This window comes from Eubalaena glacialis, chromosome 18 (genome assembly GCF_028564815.1).
Source record: "Eubalaena glacialis isolate mEubGla1 chromosome 18, mEubGla1.1.hap2.+ XY, whole genome shotgun sequence".
Classification (NCBI taxonomy): domain Eukaryota; kingdom Metazoa; phylum Chordata; class Mammalia; order Artiodactyla; family Balaenidae; genus Eubalaena; species Eubalaena glacialis.
In genome coordinates this window covers 35,946,933-35,962,775 of record NC_083733.1, presented here as the reverse complement: position 1 = coordinate 35,962,775, position 15,843 = coordinate 35,946,933, and the positions used below count along the sequence as shown (strand labels likewise).

The window sequence follows — 15,843 nt, the reverse complement described above, 5'->3', positions numbered from 1 at the left end:
CCAGCCCAAGGCTTCCTCCATTAAGATAAGTGCAGTCAGTGACGATCGTACTCTCCTCTGAACTGACTACTTACTGTCTATTGTGCTCTTCAGTGATCAAATAATACAGGCCTCTGGCATTTCTAATATATTCTTACAGAGGTGAAACATAGATATATTAAAAGTAGGAGCTCTGTAGGGTAGGCGTTTTCACATATCTTATACTCCTCTGTATCAGTCTGTGCTGCGAAGCACAGTGCCAAACGTGGTAAGTGCTCTCTAAGTGCTGCGTGAGTTCAAGTAGGATTAAACCGTGTTGGAAGTCATGCTGTTTTTAGATGAGCACATCCATGCAAATGATTTAGGAATGACTGCTGTAAGAACAATTTGATTTGTTTAGACATGCTATATTAAAGACTATTTTTAGTTCCTTAAAGACTGTTTTTCTTCTTTAAAAAGAAATCGTTAGGATCTCTTAGGTTTATTACTTTTGCCAACTTTCTACACCCTTGGTAGAAAATTAGAAAAATAAAAGGAAAAAAATCCTCATGTTTTTCTACCATACAAAGGTAATCACCTTTAACATTTTATTTCCTGCCCAACTTTTCATTGGGCAGCTTTTGCCATTTTTTTTTAAAGCAACAGAATTATCCTACCCTTTCCACTTAACATTATAACATAAACTTTTTATATTACAAATCATTTGTAAATATCACTTTAATAGTTTGTGTTATAGCCCATAAGAGCTCCTTAATTGGATAGGCATGAAAATATTGATGGTAAATGCCTGCTTTTCTCCCTCTCTACATACTGGAAAAGAGGTGAGTAAAACACCCCTTATTCCTGACATTTATCCTGATATCCTTGGCAGTGACAGAATGACCAGCTTCTTGGATTACGTTAGATTTGAATACATCTAGGGATGATGCAGAGTAGTAAAATAGTTGATTACCATGGAGCTGTAAATAGATGATATTGTAATTTTGTGTAGTTGTTTTTTGAAGTATAACACAGACTACTTTTTGGAAAATTAAAAACGCGGACCTTGTAAATTAAAATTTTGAACTGTGTAGACACTTTTGTTTTTGTGTATCTTATACACTAGTTGAATTGTCCTGATAAACCTGTGAACTGCCTGTAATAATTATACCTATGAATCCATATATTTTTTAGTTCACTTGTATACTTTAAGAAAAACTCCTAGGTAATTATGTATTCAGGCTGAATAATAAGTAATTAAAATGATACATTCTTTGCAAACTTTCCTATATTGTGTTATATTGCCTTCTAGATGTTGTATCACAAGGAAGAACATAGAAAAGACAGTATTTTGCCCTCAAAAAAGTTATAGTTTGTAAAAGAATACTAGTTTCATTTATTTCCTACTTAATGTAGTTTCTCAGGATATTTTGGTATGCTAATTTGTTTTTTAAAATGTTTGTTTTTGTTTAGTGATGTTGAAAGAGAACATTTTCATTTGTGTGTTGCTACATTTTTCACTGTCTGATTCATATTCCAAAGGTTTATTCAAAGTTTATTCTGTAACTTCAGTTAGTGAATTGCCTGTTACGCATACCTTGTGGCAAAAGACAAGCACATTATAGATATTTTCAGTAGCTTACAGGCTCTGATAATAGTTGTCTTGGTTTGACATCTAGACTAGTGGTACACATTTGAGGATGTCACCTGTGATTAAGGAACTCTAGGGGCATTGAGCACGCTTGGTGCTGTTGTAACTGAGCAAAGGGCTTGTGTGCTCACAGCACAGAAAGCCAAACCCTGACAGTGGGTTTGTAGCAAAGGAAGGGTTTATTGCAGGGCGCCAAGCAAACGCTTGGGAGACAAACCCCAGATCCAATTCCAGTTGATCTTTGAGTGAGGGGTTTTTTAAAAGGCAAAGAACAAAAAGGCTAGGGTTAATTATCATCTTGTGACATTTCTTTTTTTTTTGTGACATTTCTTAATCATAGTTTCAGGAGTCAGGATGTCTCTGGTTTACAGTTCTCTGGCCAGGTAGTCCGTGGCTCATCTTGCCCTGGAGAAATAACCTGAGTTTGTATGTTAGTGATAAGATCTATAACAGTGATTTTAGTACATTAACAATGTTATTGGCAACAGCAATTTCAGTCATCTGACTCTGGTTGACCAGTCTTGGCAGGATTGAGGTCAGAGGGGATAAGAAAAGGAGTAAAGTTTTGGATAGAGAGATTAATCATAAACTCGGTAAGAGAACTTGGTTTGGGGGGCTTGGTTTCACTATGAAAAGACATTTATAAGAGTTGCTTCTGGAACTTACCTGGTGGCGCAGTAGTTAAGAATCTGTCTGCCAGTGCATGGGACATGGGTTCGAGCCCTGGTCCGGGAAGATCCCACATGACGCGGAGCAACTAAGCCCGTGTGCCACAACTACTGAGCCTGCGCTCTAGAGCCCACGTGCCACAACTACTGAAGCCCGTGCGCCTAGAGCCCATGCTCGGCAACAAGAGAAGCCATTGCAATGAGAAGCCCACGCGCCACAACGCTGCGCGCAGCAACGAAGATCCAACGCGGCCAAAAAAAAAAAAAAATTAATTTTAAAAAAAGAAAAAAATTAAAAAAAAAAAAAGAGTTGCTTCCATGAGACAGAGATTGAAATGGGACCCAAATTTAGGTGTACTGATTTCTGCTTTTGTATTTTTTCTAGGAAATTCGAAGTTGACTTTAAGTGGCTATTACTAATAACAATTACAATTAACATCTTTTGAAAGCTTACCACGTGCCAGGCACTGTGCTTTGTGCTTTACCTATTATGTTCTCTCGTGATCTCATATAATCCATCAGGTTGGCACTGTTATTATCCCCATTTTAGCAGATGAGGAAACAGGCTTGGGTCACGTTATTTATGCAAAGCAGTACTCAGAGACTTATATGACCTTAACAGTGGTGATAGAAAGATACTTTGGGTGCTATCATTGTTGATCTGTTGTCCTTAACCAAATAGGAGAAACAAACTTTTGTTTGGGGAACAATCTTACAACTCTGTATGCAGCATCTAATCTGTATTTAGACCCACTTTCTGTCATCAGAATGCTCACTGGCTCTTTAGAGGAGGCCGTATGCTTGGTACCCATGGATAAAACCTAGGTTGTAAGTATGAATCAGGCAAATTGTAGGGCCAGTAAATGTTGCAGACATTACATTATTGGAAAGATCACTTTGTGAGGGGTGGTCAGGAAAAGTTTGGTAGAATTTCTGGGATTTACCTAGGTGGGGAGAGTATTAAGGGCAGGAAGGCACCATATTAACAAAGGTAAAAAAGCTTAAGGGCTATTAATAGGACCTTGATTGTGGATAAAGCAAGAGCATAAGGGCAGCAAGTTAGGAAAGCTGGTGGGGACTGGATTGTGAAGAGCCTTGAATTCCAGACAAAGGAATTTGGACCTTATTCTCTAGGTTCTGGGAAGCAGTAGAAAGTTTAGGAGGAGTTGTTTGTATACTGTGACTAGTACCTAGATTTCCGCTTCTTCTTTAGAAGGGGCAGCTGCCTAGAATATTATTTTCTCTCCATGACTTTAGGTCTAGAATTGTCAGTACCTCTTTTTGAAATCTGCCTATCAAAAGCAGTAAGGAAAAAGAAATTAATGCGCAAGAAATGACCCTTAGAGGCTTTGAGATTTTTTTGTTTTGTTTTTAATTTCCCTTCCCTACTTATTCACAGAAGGCTGACAAATCTGTAAGTTCTCTAGAGAGAGAATTTTAGAGAATTTATTAATCGTGAGTCTTGTCGTTCCTATATCCTGTTCTGAAATCTTGAAATGTGCTAACTCCTTATTATAACCGGACAGTGTTTACTGTATCTGGTTCCAGGGCCTTGGTCACTCCCCCAGATGAAAGGCATTCCCACGATATTTTTAAGGCTTTCTTGTCTTTTCAAAGGTCACTATTTACTCTGTCCTACTTTATACCAGTCATGTGGCAGAACTGCTCCGTGAGCTGGCTTTGTGCAGATCATGAGATATGGCCGCTGTTCCACTTGCCCTTGGTTTGTTTCTTGCAGGCATTCACCCTTTTATGCCTCTTCACAGACAGCATTTGATTTGCTCATGGCTTAGGCAGCAAGGTTGTAACTAAAATTAGTAAACTGCTGCTTAAAATAAAGTTTTGCTGGCTTTGTAAAAAAGGCACTTTTTTCAGTTTGACAAGCGTATTTTTATTTCATGTCACGTACATTTGTCAGTTATGTAGATGATTCTTGTTCAGATATGTTAAAGCAGCCTCTAACATTTGAATGCATGACATAATGTCTGGCTGAGCTTGGTTATGCCAATCAGTGTATATAGGGTGAACACAGTTTTATTCAAAAGGCCAGAATTAATGGAATTTTGATATAAATACTGTTGGCCCCAGATCCTCTTACTACAGTGAATAACAAATTATTCCCTCTGAAAATGAAAAAGTTGGAATTTTTCTTTCTTTTTTTGGGGAGAGGCCTACATTTTGAGTGGTCCTTTGAACCAGTTCTGATTTCCTTTATGAAGATGGTGGTGATGTTTTAGCCGGCTCTGGGTCAACCATTTCAGTCTGTAAGCAGGTAGTTATGTTGGGGTTTGGTAAGTGCCAGGGAGGTGCCCAGAAAAACTGAAAAATGTGGGAATTAAATTCATAGGGCTCTTTGGATGTTTTAGAATCTCAAAGAGTAAGAATCATAACTATGTGATTTAAGTGTAATTTTTTTCAGTTTCACTAAGTGGCAAAAATTAGATACAGTGCTTCTAATATCATGGGTAATTTACAGCCAGAATTCAATAGAAAATAAGATAAGAATTGAATCTAGTAACTCTTTGATGTATCACAGGGCTTCTAAATTGACAGTATCTCTTTGCTATATTCCTGTGATAACTAAATGACTGTTTCCCAGTCCAGAGTTTTGATTTCTAAGTGATAACTGCTCTGCCATCTCCCTGTTGCTAATCTACTGCTCACCTTCTGCAGGCGCACCTATGTTGGCAGCATGCCTGGCCGGATAATCAATGGCTTGAAGACTGTTGGGGTGAACAATCCAGTGTTCCTGTTAGATGAGGTGGACAAACTAGGAAAAAGTCTACAGGGTGATCCTGCAGCAGCTCTGCTTGAGGTAAGATTTAGAAAATTCTCTGTCTGTAATCACACTGGAAGAGTATGGGTGAGAGTAGATAATCATATTTAGGGAACATATACGTTGATGTGGGTTTAGCCATGGGAAAAACACTTTGATACAAACTAAAATCTGAAGCCATTTGATATTTAAATTAAAATGTCATAGAGATTTTCTTTTTTCTTTTTCTAATAATTCCCCTCGTTTCTTTCTTTGTTTTTATCAAATAGTTTAATAAAAATTTTATGCATACTTATTGTTTAGAGACCAGTTGTTCTATAAGATTGTTACAAAAAACAGCAAGCAAGTCTCCTCCCTTGGGTTCCTTATTTCCTCTTCTGCACTTTGATCCTCTGACTTTTAGTTGATTAGTCCATTTTCTAGAGATCATGGCTGTATTGCTTTCTTGATTTTAGAGTTTTTGGCATTATAGATTCCTATCTATAGGAGATGATTTTGCTTGCTTGCTTCCTTCTGCCCCTACTGTATCATTTTTATATCCCCAATCTCCCAATATAAATTTTATCCTGATTTTGTTAAGTCATTGTTGAGTATTTACACTATTATAGTTATGTAAGGGCTTTTCACAGCTGAGCCATGTGGTAAACTATGATCACTTTTCTTTTTCTGTCCTTTTTGTTTTTCTGTGTTTTTAAAAATGTTTTTAGAGTTAATAATCATCTTGTTTCTTTTGTTCACTTTCACCAACTGTCTAATTTTCATTGGGAGACTTCCAGACTCTTTGTGTTTTATTGGTTTTGTCTTCTCTAAGCCTCTAACCTGAACTGGTTGTTCCCACACTAGGCACAGAGCTGTGGTCCGAGGATCTCCCTTCACCTCCCCCCACATTGCGTTTCCTGTTTTCCGTATTCCACGTCTTCCTCTTTCTTGGTTTATTCTCTCATTGTCCTGGTGTTAGTCTCCCAGTAGCTTCCTGAGAAAGCTTGCATGTAAACGTTCTTCAACTTTGCATATCTGAAAATGTCTTTATGTTTCTCTCATACTTGATTGGTAGTTTGACTGGGTATAGAATTCCAGGTGGAAATAATTTTCCTGCAAAATTTTAAGGATGTTTCTCCATTGTTTTCCAGTTTTCAGTGTTGCTATTGATGAGACTAAGCTGTTGTGGTCCTGTCTTTTGTGACTTGTTTTACTGTCTGAAAACTTTTCAGATCTCCTGTTTATCCCAGTGTTCTGAAAATTTACAATAATCTGCCGTGGCATGGGTCTCTTTCCATTTTTGCTGATGCTTTGATGGTTCTTTGTATTGGAAAATCCTCTCCTTTTATTTCTGTAAAATTTTCTTGAATCCTTTTGTTGATGATTTCTTCTCCATTTTTTGGGAACTCCTATTAATTTGATGTTAGATCTTTAATTTTCTTATCTCTCCTATTACTCATCTTTTTTATTTTTTGTTCTACTTTCTGTGAAGAGTTCCTCAGCTTTATCTTTTAATCCTTCTATGAGTTTGTCATTTCAAAGAACCCCTTTTTTTAACTTCTCTGCATGTTCTTTTTATACTACCTTGCTCTTGTTACATAGTTGTAAAATGTCCTTTTGTCTCTGTGAGAAAAATACTAATAGATTAAAAAAAATTTTTTTTTCCTTGCTTTGCTCCAAAGCTGCATTTATCTATTCGTTATATATTTTTTCTGGTCTCTGTCTTTTATATTAGAGTCTTTCATTAGATGTCTGGCAGTTCTTGTGTGTTCATATTTAATAGTGAGGCATGAAAAAGCTGATTGGAAGCTATGAGCATATGAGAGGGGGCTTATTGATTACAATTTTCACAGTAGGGTCATCTGACTAATATATTTCATTGAGGAACCTTCTGTGTCAATAACTTTAGGTCTTTCTGTTGAGGCTGGTCAGATTTCTCAGAGAAGACTCTTTAAGTCTCTTGGCTTGAGAATGAAGGCCTGGCTGCCAACATTCTAGGAACCAAGCATTCAGCATCCTGGATGTATGCATTCACCTGAACTGTTGTTTTCAGTATAGTATGTACTCTACTCAGCTGTGCCCACTGTCACCTGCACAGGGAACCACTGCTTTATGTTCTTAAGAAAATCCCAGTACTTTGCTGGGATAGGGGAAGGGATCTGGTGTGCCTGACTGCTTCATAAATTTACTTTAACCAGTCCTCCTTATTTTGCCACCTCTGCCCCCACTCTTCACCCTGGTTTAAGTAAAATATTATTAATATTCAAATTGATTTGTAAAACCGAGGGAAAACTTGCTTTGTAAAAAGGTTTTTTTTCTTGTTTATTTCCTTGCTTTGAGTTCCCTCTGGCTTCCTGTTTTTCTGTTTTTGTAATCTTCTTAGAACAGGATGGACTGGGGCCTGTGTCTTATGAGCAGGGAGACCATACATTCTCTTTTGCATGGGACAGTCCCAGTTTATGCCTAATTATTAATTGCACTCTCTTTTAGTCTTAGAAGTGGGTCCTCTTCGGACAATAAAAAGTACAGTTACCCTACTTTAAAAGCCCCAGGGCTTGGAGATAAGAGTTTGATTTGGTTTGGTTTTGCTTGTTTTTATTTGAAGACAGTTCTCTTCTGGCTCAGTAACTGGTTTACTAATCAGTACTCTGAATGATAAAATAGTGAACATTATTTAAGATTTTAGTGGTTTCTTAGTTGTTAACTTTAGACTTGCAGTTTAATTGGGGCACTTTTCAGATAATCTGACAGATTCTCCCGTTAGACACTTACTGTTACCCTGTTGAAAAGAACTTAAGAGTAATTCCCTGATAGTTAGATTTCCCAACAGACTATCTGTAGGAGTCCTGAAACAAGTGCACCAAAGACAGCTTCACAAGTAGTAGGAGAAGATGATTAAGCCCCCTGTATGTTTGTTTGACTGTATATTTCAAATGTTCACCTAGTGCTTTGTGGTGATTCAGTAATATTTGTTGAATTGAATTGATCTTTGATAACAAGCAGCTAATATATTGATATTTTCTTACCTGCCGTAGAACTTGGTATTCACTCTTTTGGCAATTTCCAAACTAAAAGTACAAAAGCCTCAAATGATACCTCAAAGTAAATGCCACCCTGGGCCACATGCTTATCTCTGATGTTTAGTGACGAATAGCATCAGTTCCTTATAGACTGTGGTATCTGTGAAGCAAGATGTAGATTCGGAAGAACCGAGTGTCTTGGTCCCTGACATCCTCCTTCTCCCCACCTGCCCAAATCCTGGGTAAAAACCTCTCATACCTCACAGGTTATTGAAGCAAATAAGAATATATGTAAAAGCACTCTGTAAACTGTAAAGCACTCTACAGATAATATTTTAATTTAATATCCACTGACATTTCTTTTGTGTCTGTTTTGAAAGCCACTTCAAATTTTCCAATACCAGTAGATCCCCCTGAATGAAAAAAAAGAATAAATTCAATTACTCAACACCTTGTATTTGAAGTAGAATATTACTGAGAGTCTGGAATATTCAAGAGCATGTGTTTTTTATCTTTCCATATAGAAAACCTACTTTTTCAAAATTGACGTTTAGACATTATTTATAAAATTTACTCATACAAGATTATTTTTATTTTACAGCTAATTTGTATTAAGAGAATATGTACTGGATATGAAGAACTTAATAGTAGACATAGAGTGGTTACTCTGAATAAATTAAAAAATAAACTTGTTCTGCCTGTAGATTCTTCTTGCCTTCATATTACTAATGAAGAATCTGCTGATTTCCTTGAGCTTCCATGGAATTGTTGCTTATATAAAATAAAATGTATTTCCAGCATAGAATGTATTTCCAGCATACTGTTGTCAGCATAGAAATATTTACTTAAAATTTAGATACCTCTTTTGAAAATTTATTGGAAGAATATAAAACTAGATCTAACTACTTGATAAACAAATGTTGGTAGTAGAATTCAGGCAAGTCTGTTGTTGAATAGTGTTAAAATATTAGATCAAGGAAAGTCCTTTTATGTAATTATTAGACTCAAAATTATGGAAGTTTTATCAGCTAGATTATGATCATATTTGTAATTAATGCAAGATTCAGACTGTTTGTTAAATGTAAGTGCATTTCTGAAATACACTTTTGTGTGAATGGGCAAATAAAATACATGGATACTACCAAATTTTCTATATAGGCAATAATATTACAGTTCTAATATTAGAACTGCACCACCAAGGAAGTCCAAACTTCTTTCTTTAAAACTGAAGTTGTTGGGGACTTCCCTGGTGGCGCAGTGGTTGGGAATCTGCCTGCCAATGCAGGGGACACGAGTTCGAGCCCTGGTCCGGGAAGATCCCACATGGCTTGGAGCAGCTAAGCCTGTGTGCCACAGCTACTGAGCCTGCGCTCTAGAGATCACAAGCCACAACTACTGAGCCCATGCACCACAACTACTGAAACCTGCATGCCTAGAGCCTGTGCTCCACAACAAGAGAAGCTACCGCGATGAGAAGCCCGCGCACTGCAACAAAGAGTAGCCCCCACTCGCGGCAACTACAGAAAGCACACACGCAGCAATGAAGACCCAATGCAGCCATAAATAAATAAGTAAAATTTATTAAACGAAAAAAAACAACTGAAGTTCTTAATTAGAATTAGATCCAGTTGAGACCTTCAAGATGGCGGAGGAGTAAGGTGTGGAGTTCATCTTCCTCCCCACAAATACATCCAAAATACATCTACATGTGGAGCAACTCCTACAGAACACTTAATGAACGCTGGCAGAAGACCTCAGACTTCCCAAAAGGCAAGAAACTCCTCACGTACCTGGGTAGGGCAAAAGACAAAAGGAAAAACAGAGACAAAAGAATAGGGACAGGACCTGCACCTCTGGGAGGGAGCTGTGAAGGAGGAAAAGTTTCCACACACTAGGAAGCCCCTTCACTGGTGGAGATGGGGAGTGGAGGCGGGGAAGCTTCGGAGCCACGGAGGAGAGCGCAGCAACAGGGGTGCAGAGGGCAAAGTGAAGAGATTTCCACTCAGAAGATCGGTGCCGACTGGCACTCACCAGCCCGAGAGGCTTGTCTGCTCACCTGCTGGGGCGGGTGGGGGCTGGGAGCTGAGGCTCGGGCCTCGGAGGTCAGGTCCCAGGGAGAGGACTGGGGTTGGCTGCGTGAACACAGGCTGAAGGGGGCTAGTGTGCCACAGCTAGCCGGGAGGGAGTCTGGGAAAAAATCTGGAACTGCCTAAGAGGCAAGAGAACATTGTTTCGGGGTGCGTGAGGAGAGGGGATTCAGAGCACCACCTAAATGAGCTCCAGAGATGGGCGTGAGCCGCGGCTATCAGTGCAGACACCAGAGACAGGCATGAGATGCTAAGGCTGCTGCTGCAGCCACCAAGAAGCCTGTGTGCAAACACAGGTCACTATCCACACCTCCCCTCCCGGGATCCTGTGCAGCCCACCACTGCCAGGGTCCCGTGATCCAGGGACAACGTCCCCAGGCGAACACACGGCACTCAGGCTGTTGCAACATCGCAGGCTGTTGCAACATCGCACTGGCCTCTGCCACTGCAGGCTCGCCCCGCATTCCCTACCCCTCCCTCCCCCCGGCCTGAGTGAACCAGAACCCCCGAATCAGCTGCTACTTTAACCCTGTCCTCTCTGAGCGAAGAACAGACACCCTCAGGCAACCTACACACACAGACGGGGCCAAATCCAAAACTGAACCCCAGGAGCTGTGCAAACAAAGAAGAGAAAGGGAAATCTCTCCCAGCAGCCTCAGGAGCAGCGGATTAAATCTCCACAGTCAACTTGATGTACCCAGCATTTGTGGAATACCTGAATAGACAACAAATCATCCCAAAATTGAGGCGGTGGACTTTGGAGCAACTGTAGACTTGGGGTTTGCTTTCTGCATCTAATTTGTTTTTGGTCTCATATTTATCTTAGTATTTAGAGTTTAGTATCATTGGTAGATTTGTTTATTGATTTGGTTGCTCTCTTCTTTTTTTTTTAATATATAGATATATATATATTTCCCTTTTCTCTTTTTGTGAGTTTGTATGTGTATGCTTCTTTGTGTGACTTTGTCTGTATAGCTTTGCTTTTACCATTTGTCCTAGGGTTCTGTCTTTTTTTTTTTTTAGTATAGTTTTTAGCGCTTGTTATCATTGGTGGATTTGTTTTTGGGTTGGGTTTGGTTGCTCTCTTCTTTCTTTCTTTTTTAAATTACTTTTTAATTTTTAATAATTTATTTTTTATTTTAAAAACTTTATTTTATTGTATTTTTTTCTTTCTTTCTTTCTTTTTTCCTCCCTTTTCTTCTGAGCCGAGCCGTGTGGTTGACAGGGTCTTCATGCTCTGGCCGGGTGTCAGGCCTGTGCTTCTGAGGTGGGAGAGCTGAGTTCAGGACATTGGTCCACCAGAGACCTCCCAGCTCCATGTAATATCAAACAGTGAAAGCTCTCCCAGAGATCTCCATCTCAACGCTAAGACCCAGCTCCACTCAACGACCAGCAAGCTCCAGTGCTGGACACCGTATGCCAAACAACTAGCAAGACAGGAACACAACCCCACCCATTAGCAGAGAGGCTGCCTAAAATCATAAGGCCACAGACACCCCAAAACACACCAGCGGACGCGGTCCTGCCCACCAGAAAGACAAGATACAGCCTCATCCACAAGAACACAGACACCAGTTCCCTCCACCAGGAAGCCTACACAACCCACTGAACCAACCTTAGCCACTGGGGGCAGACACCAAAAACAACAGGAACCACGAACCTGCAGACTGTGAAAAGGAGACCCCAAACACAGTAAGTTAAGCAAAATGAGAAGACAGAGAAACACACAGCAGATGAAGGAGTAAGGTAAAAACCCACTAGACCAAACAAACTAGAGCAAAAAACAGAACTAGAACTAAAAATTTCACAACTTGTATGGAAACACAAAAGACCCCAAATAGCCAAAGCAATCTTGAGAAAGAAAAACGGAGCTGGAGGAATCAGGCTCCCTGAGTTCAGACTCTACTACAAAGCTACAGTAATCAAGACAGTATGGTACTGGCACAAAAACAGAAATATAGATCAATGGAACAGGATAGAAAGCCCACAGATAAATCCACACACATATGGTCACCTTATGTTTGATAAAGGAGGCAAGAATATACAATGGAGAAAAGACAGCCTCTTCAGTAAGTGGTGCTGGGAAAACTGGACAGCTGCATGTAAAAGAATGAAATCAGAACACTCCATAACACCGTACACAAAAATAATCTCAAAATGGATTAAAGACCTAAATGTAAGGTCAGACACTATCAAACTCTTAGAGGAAAACATAGGCAGAACACTCTTATGTTTTTGACTCACCTCCTAGAGAAATGGAATTAAAAACAAAAATAAACAAATGGGACCTAATGAAACTTAAAAGCTTTTGCACAGCAAAGGAAAACATAAACAAGACGAAAAGACAACCCTCAGAATGGGAGAAAATATTTGCAAATGAAGCAACTGACAAAGGATTAATCTCCAAAATTCACAAGCAGCTCATGCAGCTCAATATCAAAAAAACAACCCAGTCCAAAAATGGGCAGAAGACCTAAATAGACATTTCTCCAAAGAAGATACATAGATTGCCAACAAACACATGAAAGGATGCTCAACATCACTAATCATTAGAGAAATGCAAATCAAAACTACAATGAGGTATCACCTCACACCAGTCAGAATGGCCATCATCAAAAAATCTACAAACAATAAATGCCGGAAAGGGTGTGGAGAAAAGGGAACCCTCTTGTACTGTTGGTGGGAATGTAAATTGATACAGCCATTATGGGGAACAGTATGGAGGTTTCTTAAAAAACTAAAAATAGAACTACCATATGACCCAGCAGTCCCACTACTGGGCATATACCCTGAGAAAACCGTAATTCAAAAAGAGTCATGTACCACAATGTTCATTGCAGCTATTTACAATAGCCAGGACATGGAAGCAACCTAAGTGTCCATCGACAGATGAATGGATATAGAATATGTGGCTCTTCTATTGGAATGTTACTCAGCCGTAAAAAGAAACGACATTGAGTTATTTGTAGTGAGGTGGGTGGACCTAGAGTCTGTCATACAGAGTGAAGTAAGTCAGAAAGAGAAAAACAAATACCGTATGCTAACACATATATATGGAATCTAAAAGAAAAAAAAAAGTTCTGAAGAACCTAGGGGCAGGACAGGAATAAAGACACAGATGTAGAGAATAGACTTGACATGGGGAGGGGGAAGGGTAAGCTGGGACGAAGTGAGAGAGTGGCATGGACATATATACACTACCAAATGTAAAATAGATAGCTAGTGGGAAGCAGCTGCATAGCACAGGGAGATCAGCTTGGTGCTTTGTGACCACCTAAAGGGGTGGGATAGTGAGGGTGGTGGGGAGACCCAAGAGGGAGGAGATATGGGGATATATTATATGTATAGCTGATTCACTTTGTTATAAAGCAGAAACTAACACATCATTGTAAAACAATTATACTCCAATAAAAATGTTAAAAAAAACAATTAGATCCAATTAGTAATTAAATCAAGTAGTATATTTACTACTTAGATACAACAGACATATTATCTTCTAAGATGTACAACTATTGTCAAAGAATGTCAAAGAGACTTAGGAAAATCCAGCTCTAAACTTTCATAAATGAAAAACTTGAAGTCCAGGATATTATCTTAATTTTTCATCTCATCACATGCTATGTTTACAATTTAAATTCTGAAACTCTAGCAGAGTAAAAAATGCCTTAAATACTGATGTTATGAGAGAAGAGTAGGTGAAGACCCATACCCATTTTTCTGCTTTCTTTTTCTCTCTGCCGTCTCTAATTAGGGGAAAGACTGCAACTGAAAGATGAACTAAGCTAAATTAGGGAAGCTTAAGGCTTGTTAATCATCACTTTTCAATGCTAGCAACCATTTTTACCAGTCCTCAAGGCATAGTTGCAGATTACACAAAAATATCTTAATGTCTTTGTTAGCCTTTTTCTTTTCTTTTTATACCCACTTCCATTTTCTGTCTTTCCTGTATTACCCACCCACCCTACCCCCCACATATACATGCACCAGCTGCCACCAGACTATCCACTGCCCTCCAGCCCTTAGCTATATATTCTCAACCAAAATTATTATTTCTCATTTCTATCCTATTTAACATTCCTGGTATTAGAGTTTGGTGGTGATTGGATTGCATGATTAAATTTACATGAAAACTAATCTTGAATGCGTTGGGATAATTATTGGTATGAATTTGTGACTGGATAATCTCCAAGGGTTTCCTTTCCTCTGCTGCCAATCTCAGGGATGCTATATCAGGGAATCAGCAGACAAACGTGTGGCCCAAATCCTGGCTCTTGTCATCTTTCTTTCTCTACAAGGACCCCCCCCACTGGATTCACTAGTAAAATAAGAAAAGAAAAAAAAGGAAACTTGAGAGAAGTAGACAGTAAATGGTAAATTGAGAAAAAATAAGTTGAGAAATAGAAATTTGACTAATGAATTGAGAAATAATGCATTGGGTTTAGTGTCTACATCCCAGGTTTCCAATAGCAAGCACCTTTCAAAATATCCTGTCCATTTAGGGAAGTATTTTACCAGTATTTAACAAGTTATGTATTCCTATTTTTTACACAAGGAATAGACAGTATTTAAACATTATATAGGAATCTCCTTTATATTAATGATTCTGTTTTGCCAGACATAAATGAAAACATTTGAATGTTCTACAAAATGTATGCTTAGCCTTGGGCAGTTTAATTCACAAATGGAGATGGGCATTCAGATTGAGATGTCAACTGATTGCCACTCATTAAACCGAAGCAGCTCACCCTTTTAACAAATTGTTATTTAAAGATATTTTATTGATTAATTTTTTTTACAGCTTTAGGGTGTGGTATAATTGACATATAGTAAAGTGAGTATATTTAAAATGCACAATTTGATAAACTGTGACATATGTATAAATTATGAAGCCATACAAATAATCAAGATAATGAACATAGTGGTTCCACTTCTGAAATGAAAAATTCATAGAATCAGCAGTCGACTTGAACTCGTAGAAGAAAGAACCAGTGAATTTGAAGATAGATTGATAGAGATTATGCAATCTGAAGAACAGATTTAAAAAATGAATAAAATGAACAGAGCATCAAGGAAATGTGGGCTACTGTGAAGCACACAAATATGTGAAAAAGAGGACAGGAGAGGGAGATGGGAGCAGAAAAAATTTTCAAAGAAATAATGGATGAAAACTTCCCAAATTTGATGAAAAACATAAATCTACACAACCAAGAAGCTCAATGAATTTCATGTAGGATAAACACAAAGAAATCTATAGATAAATAATGTAGTAAAAATGCTGAAAGACAGAAACCTTTGGAAGCAACAAGAGATGGTGTATCCATTCATATTTTGATGGATATTTGGATTTTTCAACTTTTGGCTATTATAAATAAAGCTGCTATGAATATTCATGTATTAATACAAGTCTTTGTATGGACATATATTTTTATTTTTTTTTGATAAATAGATACCTAGGAGTGGAATGGCTTGGGCAAGTAGTAGGTATAGATTTAATTTTTTAAGGAACTGCCAGATTATTTTCCAAAATGGTTGTGCTATTTTCTATTTCTACTAGTAGTGTGTAAGAGTCCCAGTTGCTCCACATCATTGCCAATAATTGATATGTGGTAAGTTTTTGTAATTTTAGTCATTCTGGTGGGTGTGTTGTATCATCTCACTGTGGTTTTAGTTTGCATCTCCCTAATGATTAATGACTTGTTGAGCA

At 38.4% G+C, this 15,843-nt stretch overlaps 1 protein-coding gene across 1 annotated transcript in view; it reads left to right on the top strand.

Annotated features, from left to right (window-relative positions):
- LONP2 (lon peptidase 2, peroxisomal) overlaps positions 1-15,843 on the top strand; it is a 95,881-nt gene that overhangs the window by 26,217 nt on the left and 53,821 nt on the right. Inside the window, exon 8 of the mRNA XM_061174273.1 lies at positions 4,951-5,092. Within this exon, the coding sequence (XP_061030256.1) occupies positions 4,951-5,092 (142 nt within the window). The remainder of the gene's footprint in view (positions 1-4,950; positions 5,093-15,843) is intronic.